The sequence below is a fragment of the Papilio xuthus genome, unplaced genomic scaffold (genome assembly GCF_000836235.2).
Source record: "Papilio xuthus unplaced genomic scaffold, Pxut_1.1 DF825928.1, whole genome shotgun sequence".
Taxonomy (NCBI): domain Eukaryota; kingdom Metazoa; phylum Arthropoda; class Insecta; order Lepidoptera; family Papilionidae; genus Papilio; species Papilio xuthus.
In genome coordinates, this window is record NW_013532721.1 from 1299508 (window position 1) to 1323162 (window position 23655).

General features: G+C 35.1%; 3 protein-coding genes across 3 annotated transcripts in view; 2 read left to right on the forward strand and 1 right to left on the reverse strand.

Moving 5' to 3' along the window:
• Nucleotides 1-8907: 8907 nt before the first annotated feature.
• PTTH (prothoracicotropic hormone) lies at nucleotides 8908-10776 on the forward strand. The gene is made up of 5 exons (XM_013322345.1): nucleotides 8908-9018; nucleotides 9363-9719; nucleotides 10065-10100; nucleotides 10174-10293; nucleotides 10602-10776. Exons 1-5 carry the CDS (start codon nucleotides 9016-9018, stop codon nucleotides 10755-10757), a joined length of 672 nt encoding a protein of 223 aa, XP_013177799.1. The 5' UTR covers nucleotides 8908-9015; the 3' UTR covers nucleotides 10758-10776.
• Nucleotides 10777-11007: 231 nt separating this feature from the next.
• Nucleotides 11008-15286, reverse strand: LOC106125294 (zinc finger protein 25). The gene is made up of 9 exons (XM_013322420.1): nucleotides 14972-15286; nucleotides 14548-14639; nucleotides 14128-14467; nucleotides 13475-13703; nucleotides 12978-13235; nucleotides 12670-12817; nucleotides 12431-12497; nucleotides 12128-12271; nucleotides 11008-11817 (listed from the first exon to the last, which is right to left on the reverse strand). The coding sequence occupies exons 1-9, from the start codon at nucleotides 15107-15109 to the stop codon at nucleotides 11587-11589; spliced, it is 1647 nt and encodes a 548-aa protein (XP_013177874.1). The 5' UTR covers nucleotides 15110-15286; the 3' UTR covers nucleotides 11008-11586.
• A 265-nt stretch (nucleotides 15287-15551) lies between these two features.
• rictor (rapamycin-insensitive companion of Tor) overlaps nucleotides 15552-23655 on the forward strand; it is a 10203-nt gene continuing 2099 nt past the window's right edge. Inside the window, exons 1-19 of the mRNA XM_013322121.1 lie at nucleotides 15552-15795; nucleotides 15937-16216; nucleotides 16821-16952; nucleotides 17192-17424; nucleotides 17577-17799; nucleotides 17921-18074; nucleotides 18305-18409; nucleotides 18482-18607; nucleotides 18726-19391; nucleotides 19458-19646; nucleotides 19758-19966; nucleotides 20082-20472; nucleotides 20624-20847; nucleotides 21169-21412; nucleotides 21593-21848; nucleotides 22261-22804; nucleotides 23044-23162; nucleotides 23286-23376; nucleotides 23545-23648. Of these exons, the coding sequence (XP_013177575.1) occupies nucleotides 15756-15795; nucleotides 15937-16216; nucleotides 16821-16952; nucleotides 17192-17424; nucleotides 17577-17799; nucleotides 17921-18074; nucleotides 18305-18409; nucleotides 18482-18607; nucleotides 18726-19391; nucleotides 19458-19646; nucleotides 19758-19966; nucleotides 20082-20472; nucleotides 20624-20847; nucleotides 21169-21412; nucleotides 21593-21848; nucleotides 22261-22804; nucleotides 23044-23162; nucleotides 23286-23376; nucleotides 23545-23648 (4330 nt within the window). The 5' untranslated portion in view covers nucleotides 15552-15755. The remainder of the gene's footprint in view (nucleotides 15796-15936; nucleotides 16217-16820; nucleotides 16953-17191; nucleotides 17425-17576; nucleotides 17800-17920; nucleotides 18075-18304; nucleotides 18410-18481; nucleotides 18608-18725; nucleotides 19392-19457; nucleotides 19647-19757; nucleotides 19967-20081; nucleotides 20473-20623; nucleotides 20848-21168; nucleotides 21413-21592; nucleotides 21849-22260; nucleotides 22805-23043; nucleotides 23163-23285; nucleotides 23377-23544; nucleotides 23649-23655) is intronic.

The window sequence follows — 23655 nt, forward strand, 5'->3', positions numbered from 1 at the left end:
TAGTTAATCGTCATTTAAATTGGCTGGTGAAATGTTTCGTTTTTTTTTTTACCAAATGGTTAATCACTTCTATTACATATCTACGTAAGACTACAGACGTGATAACAAAACTTCTGTTTCTGTCTTAATATATTAAGCAGCACTTACATTGATAAAGAAAAGATATGACTAGGTACCAACCTTCAAATTGCAATGATTCTTACATGAAATTTCACGTTTATTATGGAATAAAAATGTGTAAATACTTTCAATATATGCATTAAGTACAAAATAAGTGTCACTTCTTGTAGTATTGTTGTCAATGTCAAGGTTACCTTCGGCGAACTGACCTACGGAACCTAAATTGATCTTGAACTCGCGCACACTGGCCTCAATTGTGCCCCGTCTAATGTCCCGGTTAACAACCTCTGGTGCCAAGGTGCCTGCAGTTGTTTGCATAGGCAGAGGAAGTCTCAAAACTATTAAATCAACTCGCAAACAACTCCGCCATTCATGGATCCATCTCGATCTATTTATTCATTCACAAACAATCTTGTCCTTACGCTTCGCGCAATTAGGCCATGGCATTTTTTTTGGTTTTGTATGAATTTTTCAGATGTCATCGAATTGAAATTCAGAAAAAATTGACTCAAACGTCTGATTCGTTATACGTAATGCCGTGAATGTATAATTTTGCTGGGACATAACGATCAAAAATGTAACAATGAAAAAATAAAACGTTTCAATATTTTAATGATAATAAAACAAGCATAAAATTATTATTATGATGATATCTGTATGATAAGTGATCACTATAAAAACAAGACAAACAAAAAAATTACAGTAACTGCAGACACTTGGATTATAGTGAGTCATTCAGATATAACAAAAATAGGTACAGTTGCATTACTTACATTTGACAGTTTTTAGATTTTTTAAGTTTTAGTTTCTTTTTTAACTGGAAAGGTTCTGCTTTAATTATAGTACAAAGTATCTGTAAATTAGTAGGTATGTTATGTAAATTTAGATACGAATTAAGACATAAACTAGCGTTGGTCGTTATAACAAGTTACCGATATAATATTTAAACAGAGAGGTGAAACTATTTGACATTGATCACCTTATATCTACGAGGTTATCATTCAATTACTTTTTTATTATTATATAAACTGCTCAAGAAGTATTTGTACCGTGGAAACCTACAGACTGACTGTCTGGGTTTCTTGTATATCAACAATCAAATGGTCAAAGACTCTTAATCTTAGGACAAGTCTTCAAAAAATGGCTATTGTCTTCCGATTGCGTATGATTTCCTAAACGAATGGACATACTACATAACAATATGATTAGAAAATTTAAATAATTTTTGACTAAATTAGTTATGTTAAGCAATAAAAAAAGTTTTCATATTTTTATTTATGAACAACGCGTAACAAATACACGAATAAGCAGGCTTAATTGGCATTAAGGGGTTATCGACTTTCTCCTCGATAAATCTATAGCTACACAAACAAGAATCGTTCGGAAACCATTACAGTAATTTGTCCTATTATTAAGACGACGAGGGAGAGCTAACTACGTATACATAAGTTTTTTTGCACTGTCAGAGGGTGGTCCAACTATGCGGGCTCAGCTGCAATACGTTTCGCACACAAGTACCCTCCATACGTAAACGCGTCTCTATTTAAAATTTGCGGATGCGCTTTGCACGCTGCCTACTTGAGATATCCGCAATCTTTTATGGATAGTCTTCATTTGAATAAAGCCTACGGCAATATTATTCTATGGATATTTAATTTATACTCCCTCATACCACCCAGAGATTTAACAATACCTCTGCATTTATATAAATTTATTAAATTTGAAGGGAAAATTCTGAAACTTTTGACTTAACCACATTCACAACGTATCATAGTTGTATGTTTATCGACTCGACTTATCATCGTATTATAATCACGAAAGTTTGGAACCCATCCCTACAATTCTACATTCTGGATGTTTGTTGCCTTATAACGCCTAACAACCGATAGAATTTGGAATAGAGATATAATATATCGGAAAATAAAACGGTTTTTTGAAAACTCTACCATGAAATGACCGTTTTTAATTAAATGCGGCGAAGTTACGGGAAATAGCTAGTTTATCCCCTAATTAATATTAAGTCAAAAGAGTGGAATTTTGTGTATACTATACATATATGTGGCTAATGATATTTTACGTCAAATGTGTCGTGATGATTCTGGTTGGGGCGAGTGCGGTACGTGCGCACCGCGCGGCCCGGCCGGCCATTTGCAACGATCGATTGTTTTGGCTGCTGGCAGTCACCTTAATTGCTCATGAATCAGGACGTCTAGAGCACATCTGTATGGCACGATGAACTAATACTGTTTCTTTTCAAACAAAGGATTTGCTAAGTTATGAACTTCGTTAAAAATATTTTTAAACTCATTGTATTTTATTAACTTTTTTTATGTTAGTAGACATAAACACTTTCGATTATGTAGATTCCAATTTACAATATTATGTGTCATATTTATTTTGATTCAAACGTTGAATTTGAACACTAAATCCTTGTAGAAATAGGTAAAATTGCTAGAATTTTGCATTTACGAATAGTAGGGAATAAATTGGTAGTCATCAGATGAATAACATTCTTGTGTGCTCACATGATATCAACGTCATAAAACAAAATTCCCGTGCCGCATCTTTCTGTCTCTGCATGATAAAAAACTGTCGAATGAATTTACCATATAATTTTCACGATTAGACGGAGTGATTCACGGTTAACGTTTAGATATAAAATTTATTATGTTTTAGATTATGCACCTGGGTACGTTTCACCGTGTTTGTAAAGCTCATCATTTGATTCTGGGTCTCCTAAACTTCCCTCAAAAACAAATAAAATCCATATTGCGTCATTAAAATTGATTACGACATGGCTATTAAAATGTACATAAAAATTACTTGCCATTGTGTTTTTATTATTTATCTTAACACTTGTGTAAACTGTAAAACATTTCCCTGACGGTGTACTTTATATGGATTTTTATATTTCCGCACTCTGGTATATTTATATTTAACAATTACATAATTATCAAGAGAAAGCGGTAGGCATGTAAAAAAGGCAGCTGCGATGCGCGCAATAGCATGCCGTCCTTGCTTTATACGATAAGAAAATGTTATTTATAAAAATGACAAGTAATTCTCGCCGGTTGATACTTTTGCACCTACGCATCCACATTAAACTGTAGTGCATTTGTCAGTTTGGTAAAAATAAGAACGAAATAAAAGATACACTCACCATTCTTCCAGTCCATTTCAATTCGCAGCTGCGTCCGCTTGAAACATTCCTAAAAATGTATCTAGACATTTATCAATTAATAGAGCACAAATGTGAAAGGTTCTACCGAACACCAAAATTATAGTTCCTAGTACGTAAACTCTAATTCTAAGATTTGTAGTTTCTTAAGGGGTCGTCTACGTTATGTTTTTTTTTGATCCCACCTCCCCCTAGTGAGATTATGGAATGAGATGAGATTTGTGGAACACTTCACTGACCTATTTCTGATATCACGAATATTTTTTATTTCAAACTAATAAAGTAATAGTAATAAGATTTATTCAGTCAGAAAATAAATGTAAAAAAGTAAAAATAAGCCTATTTCTAAGTTGTTAAATATTAGTAATGTTATATGTTACGATAAGTGCATAGTTAATTTAGAGCTTTAGCCATATATTTCAATATAATAACAACTCCGAGATGCAAAGCCGCGATAATTCAATTGTGGATTATTGAGTTATTGTTTAGTTTTGACAGGATGTGCGACTTGCGTTTACAAAAATACAATTTGCTTAATTTAATATAATATCGTGGGAAATATACACATAACATTTGATTATTCTAACAGCTTTTCCTACTTATATTTTTGCTTCCGGTTAATCGAAAATTCGTTGAATAATTATGGATATATGTGTACATGCATAAACTAATATAAAGAGGAACTATTTCAAAAATTCTTTAAAATTGAAATGTTAACTTATCCCTTAGTAACATGGAACAGATAAAAGTATAACCATAAATTCTTGGAGGCTCTTGCGAAGACGGACAGGTCGCTTTAATAAATGAAGTAGTGTCAACAGTTAAAGAACAATAAAGATAACCCGCTTGTTATTTTTACAATTATTTATATAGATGTTTATATGGATACGTCTCAGCTCTTTTTCCACACCACCTCAGAGGTAAGAACCAAGGTGCGCTTTTTTTATAGAGGTATCCCCAGTAGGCCTAGTCCTCTCTTAAATGCATACAAATATTCTAAAAGTGTGCAAAAGTTCAATAAAAATTTATTTTATTCTGTAAAAACGTGTAATACGTTGTAAATTCTTCTGTGCCTACCTAAGTGCATGTACAATTGGATTAAATTGCTTAGCAACAGTTATCAAGTGTTTTTATATTTAGCTCTAGTACCTATCTAGATGTTGTTACTTTCTATGAATATAAGAAGACTTACCGTCGGTTTCTGTGATCAAAATCTCCATTTAAATACTTTTTATAAAGAGATTACGGTCTCGGAAAGCAATGGTTAGAGAGTAAGTATAACAAAATGTGCTGGCTGAAAACAGCGGAGCATTGTTCTAAAAAAAACTAGTTAAAAGTGGTTTCCGACGAATGAAATTGTCTCCAACAATTATTACAGTAATATGAGTAATTTTTTTTCCTGAGGCTTGCCTTTTGTATTAAAAAGATCCTCTCAGCAACCAATCAAAATTCGGATATTGTCATAGGATACGTCGAAATTATTAGGTAATGTGTCAAGAATTGTGTCACCCAGATACAAAGAAGGCGGTGCGTTTGCACGTCGATTAAAATTAGGGTTGCTAAATTTGTCTGATTGTCTACCAATTTAGCTTGTTATCAAACGTTTTATCAATCATGTTTACGTTAAATACTAACAAGAAAAAAACTTTATAGACTTTCTATCAAGATTACGTTAATAAACAAATCATCCAAGAATTTGTCTCTACCATATTAAAATAATTTAATTCTTTGCCAAATTCAAACTCTAAATATGAATTATTTAGTTATTTAGGTACTTTGGTATTTCATATTTATATGTAATTTGAAATATGTATTGTTCAGTAGTAAATATTATTAGTTATAGACAGTTTTTTATACATTATCGCATGTAGTTCGGTTTTTCCTTGATAAAATTTTAAATAAAATTATTTAAGAAAATAAGTAAAAAAATTGGCAGCCCTGAAAAATTCGCAAGGTAACGTTGTAAGAGCAGCAAGCCGCAGACTCAGAGTCTGTGGTAGACGCCTACATGCCGCTGTGTTGAGCCAACGCGGCTACTCACTACATCTGTCTTTACATTCTTATCACTTGCGTAAAATGGCAACACTATATAAATATTTAGCTCAAGTTGCAAATACCATAAAAATTATTTTACAAACGCTTAATTTTAATAAAATTTGATTAGTTTTTAAATAAAGCATAGACTTGATTGTTAATAATAGATGTCTATTAATAAACATACATAAAGACATTTTATTGATATTGGAATAGGTTATGTTTAAGATAAATCCGTCAGACTGAACAAATACCTTGTTGTATATCATGTGACATTTGTTTTATTCCTCTTTCTAGCATCACTACAATTCAAACTTATTCGCCTCACGAAGAGTTTGATCAAACATTTTTATACAACGCGCCGAAAAGTTTGTGGTGGCGGCCACTCACCCTTCGCACTTTTGAATAAATCTGCAGACCAATTACCTAACAAACTTCATTCACATACATACTCATCCATATCAAAATTCACACATACAGCCATATAGACATGAATAAAACCAATGCACATAATATTTGGCAAATTAGCGTGTTTGCTTTGTAAATTATGATAACGATTAACAATGAAAACAATAGTTATGAAGATCTGCATGATGTAAATACAAGACTGCATAGATATAGTAACAAGTTCTTATAATAACCTATTGACAAGTGACAGGCTACAATATTATCTTACTTATTTAAGTCCTACCTATTCCTTTTATATGTTGCTGACATACAAAGTGAACTGTACACTATCGTCTTTGATATGCTAAAATTATAAATAGTCAAATAGGTCACAAGATGTTCGTGGGAATTCTCTGTTGCAAATATCTTTAATTTGGCATTAAGATCAAATTCATGGCCACGAGATTCGTTCTTTGGAATTGTTTAATATAAAAATTAATTAAGTTCATAGTGTACATGGAGTATTTTTAAATTAAATGAATTACAACATTGGCAATTAAAAAAATATTGACTGCACAAATGACTCATCTACCGAATGTTGCCGACTTTTTTTTAACAGTAATACCGAGTATTTTCATGCCAGCAATAACTTTGTTTCCCTCGCAAATTAACTAGTGTATGCATTGCTTATATCGATCCTATTAATTGTTCTATTCGCGCATCGCGTCGATGTTAAAATTGACGTTATCAGAAGCGGTCGAAGCCCCTTGGCTTTAGGCAGATCACATATTTGTATGAACTTAGATAGCCTCGTTTTCGCATAATAACCGATTCTTTGCATTTTTTATTACGAACGAGCCTATGTTTAATATTCTTAACCATTTGCAATCAAACAGCTAATGTAATTGTTAAATATTTGTGAATCGAACAATTTGAGGGTGAAAAAAAACTTCAATATTTAACTCATCTAAATTTGTATTCATCGGACGTAAGCCGCGTTCGCGATAGATATCTGGACATAGTCCCATAGACAATGATACGACGCTTTGAAGTAATCATTAGCTAATTAAAATTGGCGGTGCGTGATGCGATCACGGAGTACGTTACCCACTTATAAGCTGCACACGTGCCTGTCAATGAACTCTGGGGACCATAGCGAGCAACAGTCGCTCGCACGTGGTGTCGGCGAGCGGCGACCGGTCACCGGCGACCGCCTAGACGTACTCCTACTTGCAAAACCTGGGTTCCCCTATCCACGTCCGGATGTGGCGGTTAGCTTTTAATCGTTTTTCAATACTTTTTTGCTGAACTTAGTAGGTAGTCTACGGTGTCATAGAAACTGTTCACTAGGTAATCACTACATGGATAAGTACATGTGTACCTAGGGGCATCGAACCTGGCTCTACATCTATCGCAGCCGGCACGCTGCGCACGTCGGTTAACATATAGGTGCAGATACTAACGGGCAAATATGAGGACGTTGTCTGTGCGGGCCAGGAAGTCGTCTCGCTCGGTGTGCGTGACGAAGGTTCGCGCGGGCGCAGGCGCGTCTGCCTGCACGCCCGGCGGCGGAGGGCGGCGCTCGTAGCGCTCCATCAGGTCGGCGGGGACTCGCGGCAGCTCGCGCCCCGTCGTATTGGGCGCCTGCGTGAAGCCCAACTTTGCGAGCAGGCTCTCGCGGATGACCCGCAGGCTGTGCTCGCGCGCGTTCTCGTAGGAACGGCAGGTAGCACAGGAAAGTGGCTCCTTGGGACAGGTGGGGTCCTGGGCAGTGGCGGCCGCCAGCCACGCGGCCAGCAGCAGCAGGCGCGCGGGCCTGGCCCGCGGCCCGCGCGACGCGCCCAGCGGACGCGTGGTGCGGCAGAGCGGGAGGCGGCGAGCGCGGCGAGCGATGTGCGGCCGCGGGCGGCGCGTGCGACACTGGCCGCGCGCCACTGCACGACGCGCCCGGCCCGCTGCGCCAGCGCCGCGCCCGCCGCCCCGCCCGCTCGTGCCGCCCTCAACCGCCCGCCATCCTCGCGCCCTGCGCCCTCACCCTCGCGCTCGGGAAAGCGCCGCCCGCCCAACATTTGCGCTACTACCATGATCACCGCAGCTTTACGTTTGGTGCACCAATTTCTTTATAGTTTGTTTTGATTATTAACCACTTTTAACACATTTATAAGCTCCAAATATCTAAAAAGTAATAAATAACTAAAAAATACCATTTACTATCACTTAAAAAGCTCATAAATACATTTATAGATTTTACCTGAATAGGTGAAACACAAAAGATCAACATCTATATATACAAGCAAAAAAAGTATAGAATCTCATCTAACCTAATTTATTAAATAAAAAACAAATTATTGACTTGACGTTTTCTGAAAAAGTGCGAACTAAATGAAATAGATAGAGAAGATAGTTTACAACAGATTTATTTATACACCGCAGAGTTGATACAGTCAGCAGGCCAATTTGTTTTGTAAAGACTAAATATTTTGACGGAACACTAAAGAAAAGATACTTATAGCTACGTGGGTTTCGCCGGCCACGCTAGCTTCGCTTAATTTTAGTTTGCCTTGGAGAAAAATGCAACCGCTGTTAAAGCTAAAATAATTGCACATGCTATATGAATCACTACTGCTGAGTTTCCAAATACTATTTCAATAAATTTTATATGTATAAAATAATACTGGTGTATCAGAGGCAATTTAGAGCCTAATTTATTAATCAACACATTTTTAATTTGTGGTATATTATGTATATGTAAGGAAAATTTGACAACTTTTTCATCCTTCCTTTAAACGCAGATTTACTGCCAGAGCCTTTGACGATGTTCTGCTTGCAAAAAATGACAAACTCCGCCATTTCTTACAAACAGCCAATTAAGTAGGTAGCGTAAGTTACACTAACATCATAATAGTAAAAAGCAATTAGTGGTATACAGTTGATTGATCTTCTTGTAAAACAGTCATTAAAATTCATGAACGAAATGTGTACTCAGTACAATAAATATGAATTTATCATCAGAGTATTTTCCGCTTATTATATATCAAGTTACGTTCGTACCCTAAATATATGGGGGTGGTTCAACAAAGCCTGTCACCTCTATTGTTATTGTCCTGTCGCCTCATTCTTACCAAAGGATCTTTAATTACACCTTAGAAATAAGATTTTCTTTCAGCTAATGGATCTATTCTCAGATATGTCAATCAATTTATCATATATAAGTCGAGGAAAACTATCCTCAAGGCGTAGTATTAGTTTGAGAATAGCAGAGAACAGTACTAAATACGGGTATTCTAAAAGTAATCATGGTAAGTTTCATTATTTTTTCTATTTTCTCCTACAAATTTGGCTGTTTTTCGTCACTTGCTAACAAGAAAGTAGAAAAAATATGTAACATTTGGCTTAGACATTTCAAAATGTACGAAAGTGTAAGTATATTGATAAAAGTGTCGTCTTCAACTCATATATGTTCCCATCGAGCGGATCTGAGCCTATTTAAATCATGGGTGACTAGCCCATAGGCGTATTGCGGGTTGGTTAATTAACGTCGGCATCCACTGACAAAAAAATTATGTAGAAAGTATCCAAGTGTTATTTATTTTAAATAATTTGTTAAATTTTTAATAAATAATAACATTTCTTATTTTTACAGAAAATAATATATTCCAGCGTAATCCAAATTTGCGCATTTATACTAATTACTCAATTATGTATAATCATATCAGCAGTCCAGAAAACTTCTGACATAACTGAATTTACAGTGGAAAATCAAAGAACGCATAGAAGACCGAATTTTAGAAAGAGGGTGATTGAAGAAGGAATGCCGGCCACTGTTGATGAATCCGAGACATATTCCGCTGATTATATCGACACGGAAACAAATCTGGAGGAACTACCGTCACTTATAGTCGATTATGCGAATATGATTAGAAACGATATAATTTTATTGGATAATTCCGTTGAAACAAGGTCTCGGAAGCGCGGCAACTTAAAATTTAAAAGAGACGATGTAAGTACTATTACACGTATTGAATTATTTTATTTGTTACTTAAACTTTATTTGTTTCGTACTTTCTTAGGGTTCCGTACCTCATAGGAAAAAAACGGACCCTTTTTTATCTATTCTACACTCACTACTGGTTCACTCTCATTAATAATTAACCCTAAAGGTACACGTCCACAGGCCCGCGCCGGACGTTACGCGCACACGGGCCGCAACAGATTGCTTGATGATGTCGAATAAAGCATACTGAAATGCGTTATGAGCCGTGCTCGTGGTGCGTCCGACGCGGACCAATGGACGCGTACCTTAATTGAGTATCGATATTTTTAATAAATTTCTTTTCCTTTTCAGCATGTATCCTGCAGTTGTGAACGAAAACCAAACGATGTAAGTATACACATTCACCGATACATTATAAACTTTAAATTATTTTCCTTGTGATCATTTCTAAATTTTACAGAACGAGAAAGAGACAACATTAATTGATTTAGGTGTGGAATATTTTCCGAGATACATCGAAAAGAAGTTTTGCGCCAACCTTTGCCCACCTTTGTATAGGTGTCAAGAAAGTGTATACAATGTATGTATTTTTATATACATTTATAGATTGTAGCATACAGACTTCATGTTACTAAAGCCGTGTAAAAATGGGAATTCAGCCACCGACGGTTAGCACGCTCATTGTTTGCCCTTGTGTAGACATAAGACGAATGTTAATTGCCTTACTTTAAACTAATCGGGGACGAAGAGATTTTAACGATAAATCAGTAAATCCCTTTTTTAAGTCAAGATGCATACCTGGCGTGACACGATAGCTTTTGCCTGTGGCATAGACCAATAGTAGCGACAATGAGAAACAGTAGTTTACGTCATGTTTTATTGTTTTAGCTAACGATTTTAAAGAAGAAAGGATCACCAGATAGGGAAGATGAAGTAATGATGCATTTAGACATGCCACGAGATCTCAAGAACCACTACGTCGCTATAAGGAAGCCTGTAACCATTGGATGTATATGTACCAGAGATTTCATTGAGTACCACTGAACATTCTAGAAAATTTGAATAGAAATGTTATATTGATACCGAAAGCGATAGAACTAATGTTATTGAATTAGGTTATTCAATTTTAAAACTTTGATTACTTATAAATAAATACTAAATGTATAACAATGTGTTTTACTTAAAAATTATTCAAGTGTAATTAAAAAATAAAAAAAAATGTAAAAGTAATTATGAATTATGAAAAATAAAAATCCAGGAGAAATATATTAAAATAAAAACAATATTGTTGTGTTTAAATCTATATAATTATAAATTTTAATAATTCATTTTAATTACAACAATTATCGGTCCCTTTTTACACGACACGATTTCAGACCTTAAGTTCGTTTAAGTACCACATTTGAGAGGTAACACGGTTTTAAATTTTTCTATGTACAAAATTATTTCCTCAACTAAGTCAAAGTTGATACAGATCGACGATACCGCATGAGGAAATAAATAGAATTATACTCTAACACTGACCTCTATAAATGGACTGGCTGTAAGACGTATTATTTTGTGCCTATTTCATTTGCTATTCGCGCTGGTAGTAGGGGTTTTTAGCGTGGTGTAGATTTGAACTAATAATATAAATAGAACTGTTCCGTAATAACAAATGCGTTTAAATCGGAAAGAAGAAAAAGATATTATTTTACAGCACTCGTCAATACATTTACCGTTGGTTTCTGAGAACAAAATCTCTGTAAAAACAAAGATAACATATATTAAATCGGGATTTTGGTTTCAGAAACTCATGGTTATAGAGATCATTGTAATGAAATCTAATCGTCAGTTAACAATTTCACTATAATACATTGGCGGGGTACATTTGTTAATACTCTGCGGTATGGTGCACAGTCTCGTGTGCGGCGGGTGTCGGCACATCAGTGAGATGTGGCAGTATATGCGCGATGGCGGCACTCGTCTCGTTCGCCATACCCATCTCTCGGCGCAGCACCTCCTCCGTAACTCTGTGTATCGATTTGAACTTGAAGTTCAGACCGTGCGCTTTCTGCACGTGATTGTTCAAGTTCACTTTGTAACTAAATGCAACGTTGCACACCTGAAAAATTATTATCATATCATTACTAGCTGTCGCTCGCGACTCTATCCGCGCGGAAATAAAAAAAAAACTTAATTGCTAGAATGTGTTCTTTCAGACTATGTTCTACATCTGTGCCAAATTTCGGCAGGATTCACGTAGCCGTTTTAGATACCTTCTAACATTAATACCTCCATCCTTCCATCTATCCATACATACAAACTTTGGTATACATCAGTAAGAGTAAGACAGATTTCCTATTAATAAAAATAGACAGAAATAATAAAAAATATAAGTGAATGAGTGAGGAAAAAGAGAAGTGAATGAGTACCTCACAGGTGTAAGGTCGCTCTCCTGTGTGCATCCGTTCATGGTTTTGCAGCTGGTGTTTAGCATTGAATGACATTGAACACTCACTGCACTTATACGGCTTGTAACCGGCGTGGATGCGCAAGTGACGGTTCAAATCACAACGCTGAAATAAAAATTTTCATTATAATTAAGTTCAAATGACATTATCATTTATACTGGCAATGAATCAATTTAATTTCTGAACAATATCTATCCGGACTTTATTGGAACCAGATAAATCTTTGTGTAAGTATTGACTTGAATATGGTACGAATTAACCCACCGCTATAAACTTCTTTGTGCATAAATGACAGGAGAATGGTCTTTCGCCTTTGTGGATGAGGTTATGCCTGCAAAAATAATTATATATTATAATTAAAGATACCAACTGCCTTCCTCGCAGTTATGTCAGAATAAGGGGTTTTGTTATAAGGCAGGCAATCACATGATGTAAATTGTGTATATATGGTATATAGGACAGAATAAAAAAGAAAAGAGGAGAAAAGAATAGGAAATATTTACCTGATTAAAGATTTCTGTGTGTAGAATCCAGCACCACAAATTTCACAAATATGATCTTTAATTCCAGAATGTTGTTTCATATGCAACACTAAATTACTCTTTTGTATAAAAGATTTTGTACATTGATTGCAAGAAAATTTCTTCTTTTCTGAAAAATTCACTAAATATTTACATTACTTTATACTATGAGAGTTTATGGTTCTCACCATAGTAAATACTTTTTAATGAAATTATATTCAATCACTACTTTCTATATACAATATTAAAATAATTGTTACTTAACATTGTTTAAAAATTACAATTTTTACCATCATGAGTAGCTAAATGATTTCCCAGTGTATAGGTAAGTATACCACAAACAGGGCACACAAGTTTTTCTTTCTTCTTTGCTTCCGTACTCTGAGATCTGACCACTCTTACAGTCTTTTCTCTACGAACTATTCTATTCCCATCGCTACTTCCTGAATTTTTAGATCTATAATCTGGATGAACTTTAAGTACTGTTGCATCTTTGGGCCGCTTTAGTAATATTGGTGGACCTCTGGCGCCATTCTTCATTATTGGATCTGAATAATTTTTAATGTCACTTGAACAGAAAGCTTTAAGATTTTAATGGTTAAATGGTTAGTGGAACTTGGTAATATGCGGTAATCCATCATTCATATATTAAAATGATATGAAATATAATGTGTATAATGAAGAGATATACAATATTTCCTAGATACTAATAGGCTGGATAGCATTAGTATAAGATGTTATCTTTGAAAATGTAAAAGCAACATTCTTATAAACAAAAATGACTTACAACATGTAATTGTTGTGGATCTTGACTTGCCATCTTCACTTTTACCTCCATTTTGTTCCATGTCATCTAGCGTCTGTAGTACTTTAACTTTCCTTACTACAGCTTTCTTACCTTTAAAAACTTTAATATCACATAGTTTAGGCTTTTTGAATCTATTTTTCTTACTTGTTGGTGGAACATAATCATCATCATCATCATCATTATATATATCATCTGGTACATATTCAACCTGTAATATTATATTATTACAATTTAAATATCCTATTTTTGTGCATCCTCTTCTCTGTCAATTAAAAGGATTTAACACATCTGCAGTTTCAGATGTGTATAGACTTCGTTATATAGGCAAATTCAAGTGGCTGCTTATTTGGCATGTTAAAAAAACAATAAAAAGGCTGTCCAAATAGTTCATATATTTATGTCACAACTGCCCTGCCTTACTATGCACATAATATGATATTAGATAAGTATTTCTCTTTGGTAGAATAAATATCAAGTATTAAATGTTTTCACCATCTGTATACATAAAGTTATATATTTATAATACACAGTACAGTTTCAATCATTTTGTACAGACAGCTAGGCAATTAAATTGTTACCAAGTATTATGTTTTTAAAATATATTAATACAGAATAAAAGTAGATATACTTACATCATCTTCATCTGTATTAACCTCAGCCTTAAAATTGTCATTGGTAGTTTTAGTCCAACTGATATCAACTTTTTCATTATCATTTGTTTCTCCTTTTGTTTCTTCCAATTCAGGGTCAACTTTTCTTATCACAGTATTCGCTATAACTATATCCTTACCCTCAATGGTTTCCACTGATTTTTTTGGTTCAACATTGATTTCCATTTCCCATACAGGTTCCGTTTTAATTGACAAAGGACCGATTTCACTTTTAATATCCTTAAAAGAATCAAAGGCAATCTTTTTGGTTGGTACCTTTTTAATGGCTTTAGCTAAAATGGTTCGGAGTTTTCTATCAGTTCTGCAAAATTTATATTTAATCTGTAAATTTATAGATTCTGTAAATTTTTAAGATTTAATAATGTAAATAATATTTTATACCTCTCTGCTATTGATTTTAACAGGTATGCTTTCTCCAATGAAGTACAGCATTTGTGACAAATCTTTTCTGGCAAACCATCATTAGATAGCACCTAAAACCAAATAATAAAGGAATAACAGAGACATTCAGATTTGTATGAAGATGAAAAAAAAATAATAAAAAAAAACATTGTGGTGAGTATTGTGGTAATGAGACAATGTGTAAACAGTTGCAAAAGTATAACCTACATATATACTGATATTAAGCACACATTTTTTTAACAAGTTTCTAAGTCTAAGTCAACTAAAACTGCTTCTATTATTCTGTAAGTTTTGCTTTTAAAAGAAGGTTGTAATAAATAAATTTTGACGATTGTTTAACATTTGTTTTTGCGGCTTATGCAAATGAAAAACATTAAAGTTTAATTTTTTTTTTGATATTTACCTTCACATCGGCAATTGCCGTCAACATTTCAGCATAGTTTCCAGATAATTTATATCTGAATAAAGGGCACAGGGGTTTTTTACTCGATAAACATACACGACAAGAACTTAAATTTATAGACTTCCTTGAATCATACATATTTGTAAACTAAAGGGATGATCAAAAATCCGTAACAACTGTATCAATACGATTGCCGATTATCAGAGAAGACCCGTTAAAGTGATTTCAACAAAATTGAACGAAATAGACTATGGCTGACAATTCAACTCGCTTGGTACAACATCGACATTTTCCTCCCTATAGCAAGCAGAGCTTGGCAGAGCTCAGCAAAGATGTCGATGGTTTTTTATTCGCAATCAGCAATCAGTCGCATTCTGTCACTACCTATTCGAAGTATATTTTCTAAGGGCTAAACGTAATCCATTGCTATTTTCATCGGCCTGGTAGCCAAGTGATTCATAGTTTCAAAATTAAAGAACCATTAATGAATTCTGTTCTTCAAAAAAAAGAAAGTCGTAAAAATTTTTTCTCTTCATGAAAAATATTAGGACTAGGTATTTCTTTAAATGCTCTTTGTCCAATACTCTTTGAACTAAACCAAAAACAACAAGAAATGTCAATTTAACACTGCGTTGGACGATAACAGGAACTAATTCTAACTTATTTTTGATCTAATTCTTGTTACGTTTGTATAAAAACTATAAATTAAGCCTAGTTAAAGTAGTGGGTAAAGTAATAAAAATATTAGTGACCTGTAATTCCTGCAATTGTATTATAAAATGTTATGATGGCTACCTACGAAAATTGGTCAGGTCGACGGAGAGGTAAATTTTTCTTTTACTGTAATTATGTAAAATTGGTTTTTGTCTTCTAATTGAAGTGTTCTAATGATTTCACCTCGCTTAATTTTAATGCGGACTGGACATCAATTAACTGAATTGGTATGTGAAATTAATTAATTCCAGGTAAACAAGGTGGCGATTTATATAGGTTAGACACTAAAAATAAATCACCTGAAGAAAATATAAAGGAAATTATATATGGCTTATACTTAAAGAAGCCATTTAATAATGATACTTCACCTACTAACAAGAATATACCCATGGAATTTAAGACTGGTTTACGGAATGTGCAGAAAAATGGTTCTGATTCCTATAGACTTTCTTGCTTAAATGCTTTAGTTGTATTACTATCAAAAGAAGATAGAAATAATTTAGGATTTTCAACTGAAGAATTAATGACATGGTAAGGTTTAGTGGCTTATTTCTTTTTTGCTATGTTTTTATAAGTTCAGTCTATTTTCTTCATTGTAAATATTTTTTTTGTAAAATGTACGTACTACTACTTATAAATGAAAGGAAGAGTTAGTAAGGGTTGCCTAAGTAAAACATAAAAGCCCTGACAACCAAGTTGATACCATATTGATAATATGAATATAGAAAATTACATAGTCATATTCTTTAGTTTATTATATGGCTACTTTAGTGTTATCAGAAATATCATGTTAACATTAATTAACAAGACCAAAATATATAATGTATTTTGTTAAATTAATGTAATATATCAAAATTATAAGATAGTGTTATATTAAATGTTACAAAATAAAAAAATAATAATAAAATAATAAAAATTCCTTTGGGTTTTACCGATTACAGATTTGGTCAGATTAATCATAGAAAATTTCTAGCTCTTAGTTAATATTTTTTTTGGGTTATTTTAAATTATCGTTCAACTTGGATAATATTATATTTAAATTTATAAACAGTTCTGTTGACCTTTTTAACTTAAAGACATCTTAAGAAATTGCTTGCAGAATTTATTATTTTTAAATGATATAAATGTCTTACAGCATTCGAGCTAGCCTTGTAGACGAGTCTATGGTTATCAGAGCTGCAGCATTAAGAGCTCTAAGATATTTGATCAAAACTGAGAGTGATGTAGCCACATTCAACATATTAAAGTTAACACATATTGTAACAAGGTACTTGTATTCTATACTTTTTTTGTTGTTGTAACAAAAACAAAATGTTTTTATTTTGTTTTTTAGTAATCAGTTTTGGTATGTATTTAATCCAAATGTGGTTACAGTATTTAGTAATTCAATAGGTTTAAATTAAAAACTTTCAATTTAATTTGAATAATATTTAATATTACAAATTACTGTACTAAATACTGAGACTACAGAGAAGTTAAAACTCTAACAATTTGATCACATTATAGATCTATGGATTTAATGCTACGGAATGAAGAAGAGCGAGCACAAGCTCTTCGAGTTGTCCGACGGGTTATAGCAGTGGTGGGGGCAGCAGAGCAGCCTTTACAATGTCACAGATCAGCATACATTGACCAGGGCTTGCTCAGATGTTTAACTGCAGTTGCCCGCGCTGGCAGTGCAGGTGATGGTACTGGGGATAGGCTGTCCCGCCCAGCTGTTGCCACTTTAGCTGAGATTTGTAAGTTTATAAAATAGATTTGTTTTTATTTTTTACATTTAATAGGTAATACTTATGCACTGTAGTATGTTTAAGATTGTATGTCAACTAGTAAATGCTATGTATATACATTTAAATTTAAGTATACTTTTTAAAGTGTAATTTATTTTCAGGTGTGCTAAACCCTGACCTGTTTATCTCGTGTGGAGGTGTGAATGCAGTAATCCGACAGTTGGCGGAGTGTGCAACACCACGCATGGCGGAGGCTCTCTGTGGAGTTTTACTACATACACTGAACGAGCCTTTGTCTCGGAGAGCAGCTAGAATTGATCTAACCTGCCTTAATTCACCATACTGTGATTTTCATTGTCGTCCTGCCGGAACTGATTCAAACAGGTAATGAGATTTAACCTAAATAGTAGTTGAAATATTGCATGTTATAAAATTCGGACAAACATAGTGTTAAAATTTTTGGGTAGAGATTGTGTTGTAATGCGTTAAATTTTACTATATACAGGGACGAACGTGAGATGCGATTCACTTGCAGCAGACTAGCACTATTATGTGTTCTGCGTAGTTGGCCAGGTTTGCTGCACTTTTGCAATCCTTGCAGTAAAGGTGGTCTACGCGCGTTGGTTGCTGCTCTATACTTACCACGGTTAGAGGTCCGAGTGAGTATACATTTATTTATACTATATTTTTAATTTGATTTTTATTAATATCTCAAATTGGTATAATACAGTTTACTATATTTTATGTGGTAGGAAAACTGTAATTTGTCTTATATACTTTTCATTCCTTTGCACTTCAATGGGTTGTTAAATTAAAGTATAGCAATTGTTATTATTTCTTGCATATATTGAATCCTTAAAAATATTTAAAAGCAGAAATATGTTTTCAGAAAGCTATATTGGATTTGTTGTATGAGTTAGTTGGACTACCGCAACCAGAGTGGACAGACGAGATTTCCGTGGCTTTAGATGCTGTAGATCCATCTGACTTTCAGGTATGATATTATTTTTCGTTAGTGTTCTTATATTTTGTTACGTAATATTTTTACATGTTATATTATTTTTAGGATTCTTGGCGTCTAAACGAAGGCTTCGTTGCAGCCGAAGGCACCGCTATTCTACCTCACCTCAGTGCAACCGGACCAGATATTATTGAAATTCATCTTGCTCTGTTACTTCAATGCTTCCTAGAGGTAAACAGAGCAATGAAACAAACAGAATAATGAATATTAAAATTTAATTGATAAATTTTTATAGCATTGTTAATGTTTAAGTTGTATTTAACAAAAGTAAATTTTGGTACTGTTACAGGCTGGACTTCTGGACGGATTAGCAGAAGTAATAGTGACAAGTGATACATTTATATCGGTCCGCGCTACCGTACTGTTAGGCCAACTATTGCATTTAATACACCTGTTTCTACCTCCTCAAATATGTAATCTAACACCTGCACTGCCCACTTTGATGTCACAAGCGTCTGCGGGCAAGCCTCAAGCATTAGCGGCTGTTGCTGCCTTAAGGAGACTACACTCAATGCTAGAATCTCGTCCGGCCAGCAACAGCTTGTTCCTAGATCACATCATACAGTACTGCAGTGGCGCATTCAGGATGAAAGTAGAAGATATGACGAAAAGTCGAAAGGAAAAGGACAACGCTAACATGGCGAAGCCGCACCACGAATTGTTAGTACATAAAGAGAGCAGCATCGAGTTTCTCAACGAATCCGACAACGAAAACGAACCGAAGCAGAGGCATAGCGTCGGCTCACGTGCTGACGTCACCAGTAGAAATGTTAGCGCGCTAGTGAAGAGCAAAAGTGTTAGTTCACGGACTAGTTCGGTGGGAAAAGTTTCTAAATCGGCAAAGTTCTTTAGTTTATTCGAACGAGATAGTGATAGTTGGATACGATCGAGTCTCGTCATGCAAAGCAAGGATGGCAATACATGGGACTGGGAAATTATACGAACAATATTGAAGGTAATATTGTTTGTTCCATCATCTATGGTCGTTTTAGACTTTTCTTAATTATTATCTTTATTTTAGGAAAGTGACGGTACGCAATTGTTAAATTTGAATGACAGTGGACATAAAGCTTGGGCTAGCCGTATCATCAGCTACCTCAAACCTTCATCCAACAAGTATTCACATACAGATATATCGACCACTTGCAATGGACACTCCGCTACGAGGGCTGGATGTCAATTAATTAGACATTTGCTGCAGCATAATGATGTGAGTAATAACGATAATCTAATACTTCTGTAAATTGTATACAATTTATCTTTCATTGATAGTTACAGCTTACATAAATCTGTATGTTTATTTACTGTGTATGTTGTCCAGGCTGATTCGCAGAGGATGCTGGAAGAGCTATTTACCGACGTCAGTAAACAGATAGAGGCGATAGAGACTGGCAGGAAGGCGCACGAGTGTCTCTTCAGTCCTCAGCACATGTGCAATACTATGTGTCAGATGTATTTCCTATTTATCGGACAACTCTGTCACTCTCAAGTCGGACTGAAGTTGTTCAAACAAACAGGATTATATAACAAGTAAGTTATTGGTGCTGTTATAACATCCACTTAAGTACATAACTATAGTTATTGGTTAGCCATGATTTAAACCATAGATAATCTTTTTTTGTTCATAAAATTGTCTCTTTTTCAGTCTTCTGGAACTTTCTACGAAGACTCATCACAGTTGCTACGTCAAACTAGTTATATCAAGTTTGGATTACACATTGGACTCTAGTCCTCGGGATGTTTTGGCTAAAACTTTAACTTGCACCATTCAAGCGTCCCGATTATATGCTACGCAATTTCTGAACGTACTTCTACGAGCTTCTAGAAGCTCCCGCGAACTTGTAAGGAAGAAATCTAAATTAAAGAAGAATTATACCCAAGATCAATGGAAACATATTTATAGAGATGATGGTGATAATAATGGGGTTGATATGGACACTTGGGTATTACAAATGTTGGTTGGACAAGTTAAAGATGAATCTAAGAAGGTTGTCAAATGCGCTTTATCTATATTAGAAGAAGCATATAGTGTACCGGTGAGTCCATTATTTTGTGATTTTTCTCCACTTCTGTGCTACAAGATCCGGCTATTGTAAATATTCACAGTAAAATATATGAAACATAGGTTAATTAATCAAATTTAATAAAATGTATGTTGACTTTAGTGCTGAATGTGCTCTTTTCCAGGCTTTCTTGGAGAAACTGATGACAATGAAAGACACTCTCGGTCAGAACTGCAGATTGGATAAAAATGCTGATCCATCAACTTTGGACTTAAGCTCCGTTGGTGATAGAGGATATTTGATATGGCTGGGATTAGAAGTTGCTGCAACCGTACAGACCGGCGATACGCAGTCTATAGCATTTCTTAAGAAACATTTGGATTTCTGGGCGAAATCTTACAACTACAGGTAAATACAATGAAATTGTAGAATGCAGGCCGACTGATGTTGACTGTTATTATTTATTTTTGTAGCGTCGTAATTTTCCATTTCTTAAATATCTGGTTAATTGTTATAAGTGTCCATCATTTTGCGGAAAAAAAACTAGTAAAACTTGGTATATAAGAACATACACCATCACAATACATGCTTTTTTAAGTTTATATATTTTTAATTTTAATACTTAAATTTAAAATGAAGGTCTGTGTACTCTTGTGTGTGTGCCTAGCCCTCTTAGTTATTTTGTTGTTTTTTTATTTCTGGTGATATAAAGATATATTTAATGTACAGATATGTGCGGTTAGTGGAGGCGGGTGTGCACGAGGCGCTGACTGTGTGCGAGGGCGCGCGTCGGCCGAGGGCGTCCCGACGCTGCGTGCGCACGCCGCCGCACCTGCTGGCCGCGCTCGCAGCTGTAGCACACCCCGCCCACGCCACGCACCCCGCACACGCCCCGCACCCCGTAGCGCCCGCCAACATGGCCGCCGTACAGCTGCGGGGTCTGCTGGCTGCCGCACTGCCACCCCACTGCAAGGTAAACCTAACATATTAGACTTATATGGAAAAATTAAATCATTATGCAATTGATTACTAAACAAGATAATTTTCCTTTACCTAAAAATTGCAAAATTTAGCTTATTTATGTATTTTCTTAAATTATCGTATATTTAAAATTAATTTTACAATTTGTATTGATTGTTTATTATGCCTGTAGATAATACAAGGTATGAAATGTTCAACGGAACAAGAGATAATGGAGCTGAAGGCATCACTGTGGGCGGTGGGTAACGCGGCGCTGAGCGGGGCGGGGCTGCAGCAGGTGCTGGCGGCGGGCGGGGAGGAGGCGGCGCCGCACTTCGTGTTGCGCCTCGCCAAGTACAGCCCCGTCTACTCCGTGCGCGCCACAGCTTTCTACGTGCTCGGACTATTCGCTACCACATTTGAAGGCGCAAATTTACTCTCTGATTTAGGTATAAACAATATTTGAACTAACATTTACTATAATGAATATTATAAACAAATTAATACTAGCTCTCGCCCGCGATTCCATCTGCGCGGAATTAAAAAAAACTTATTTAGTACCCTATGTGTTCTATCAGGCTACATCTATGCCAAATTTTTGCCAGATCGATGCAGATAAAAAACATCCCGCCATTCATTCATCCATCTAAACATTCACATTTATAATATTAGGAAGAAGTAAGATACTTCACAATACGATTCACATACTTTAAATTATAACAATATAGTACTATTTTTTGTAACCTTCACCATATGTCCAAATTTGGAAAATAACATTAGAAGAAACTGAAATGGTCATTTTAATATTGAGCATAAAACCTTATTTATAATAAAAGCTCAAGTGTTTTCTTATATTTTTAGGTTGGATATGCGTGAGACATACCCGTCACGATCAATTCCCTATAATACCGGACGAGAGTTACCCGCAATACGATTCAACTGGAGACGGGAATTACATCACATCACCGGAACGACGCTACAATGCATTCGATATAGAATTGAGCGAACATTCAGATCACACAGACTTAAGTACTGCCGAAAGTATACATTCAGATACGAAACATGGGATTAAAACTCTAGTAGACCACGATGTTGTTGACCATAAGACCCCTTACAATGAAAGTCGTCGTGAAGTCAGCAAAAGAAAGTCCCATACACTACCAACACAAGGATGTTCTGCTTCTCACGATAGACCAGCTTTAACTGAATCTAGAACTGTTGATATTCTAAGAGATTGTTCGAGTTACGAACGACCAGGACCACATCGGTTGCATTTTGAGAACAGATTGTTATTAGGAAGGATGAATTCTTTGGAACATCACGAGGGTAGAGTGAGGAATACTAGTGAGTCTAGCACTAGCGGCGTCAGTAGTTGTGATTCAGCTGGAGGGAAATATGCAATACCGTAAGTAGTAAGACAATATTTTCATCTTAATGACCCGTTCAAAATGTTTTTAGCTCCAATGTATGAATGTTGGTTTGTAGTTTTACCAATTTGAAATAGTAATAAAAAAAATGCGCAGGTCGTGGCGCTGCGGTAAACCGAGCAACTACATAGAACTAGTGTAAATTTTAAATTTTTTAAATATATAAATTATTATTTTTTATTTGTAATTTTAAAAATAAATGTCTTTTATATTGCAGTGACAGAATATTAACACTAAGTCCCATACCAAGTTCATCAAGTCTGTACGGTATGAAGAGTAGCAGCAGCTCACATCGGCCCCGCCTCTCTGAGTCGCAACGGAGAACTTCCACGTCAAGTAAGTCATATCTTTAATTATAGGCGGAAACGATAATGTATCAAATAGAATCCATTTGCATATTGTCATCCCTTTTATTTTCATTAGAAAAACTGAGATAGCAATGTTTTATGTATGTTTTAGGTTTTTCAACTTGTGAAGTGGCCAGTTCACCACCTACACAAATGGACATGTCAGGTTATGCTACACTCAAGACCATAAATAAACATAGAAGGTTAGTTAAGTCATTTTGATTTCTTTGATATTGTAATGAGATATTGATTACTTTTAACACTTAACAAATGTATGGTTAGAAAATTGATGATATATATATATTTTAGTATTTTAACATCCCAAATAATCAATATGTTGGATGCAATAAATTAATTTTCGTAATGTTTAGGCCGCACTTGTCGGAGAGCGCGGCGTCGGGTTCTACTGAGCTGGACGACCTGACGTGGCTGCTGACGGACACGCAGCGCCGCTCCAAGCCCTTCTCCTCCCTACGTGACAG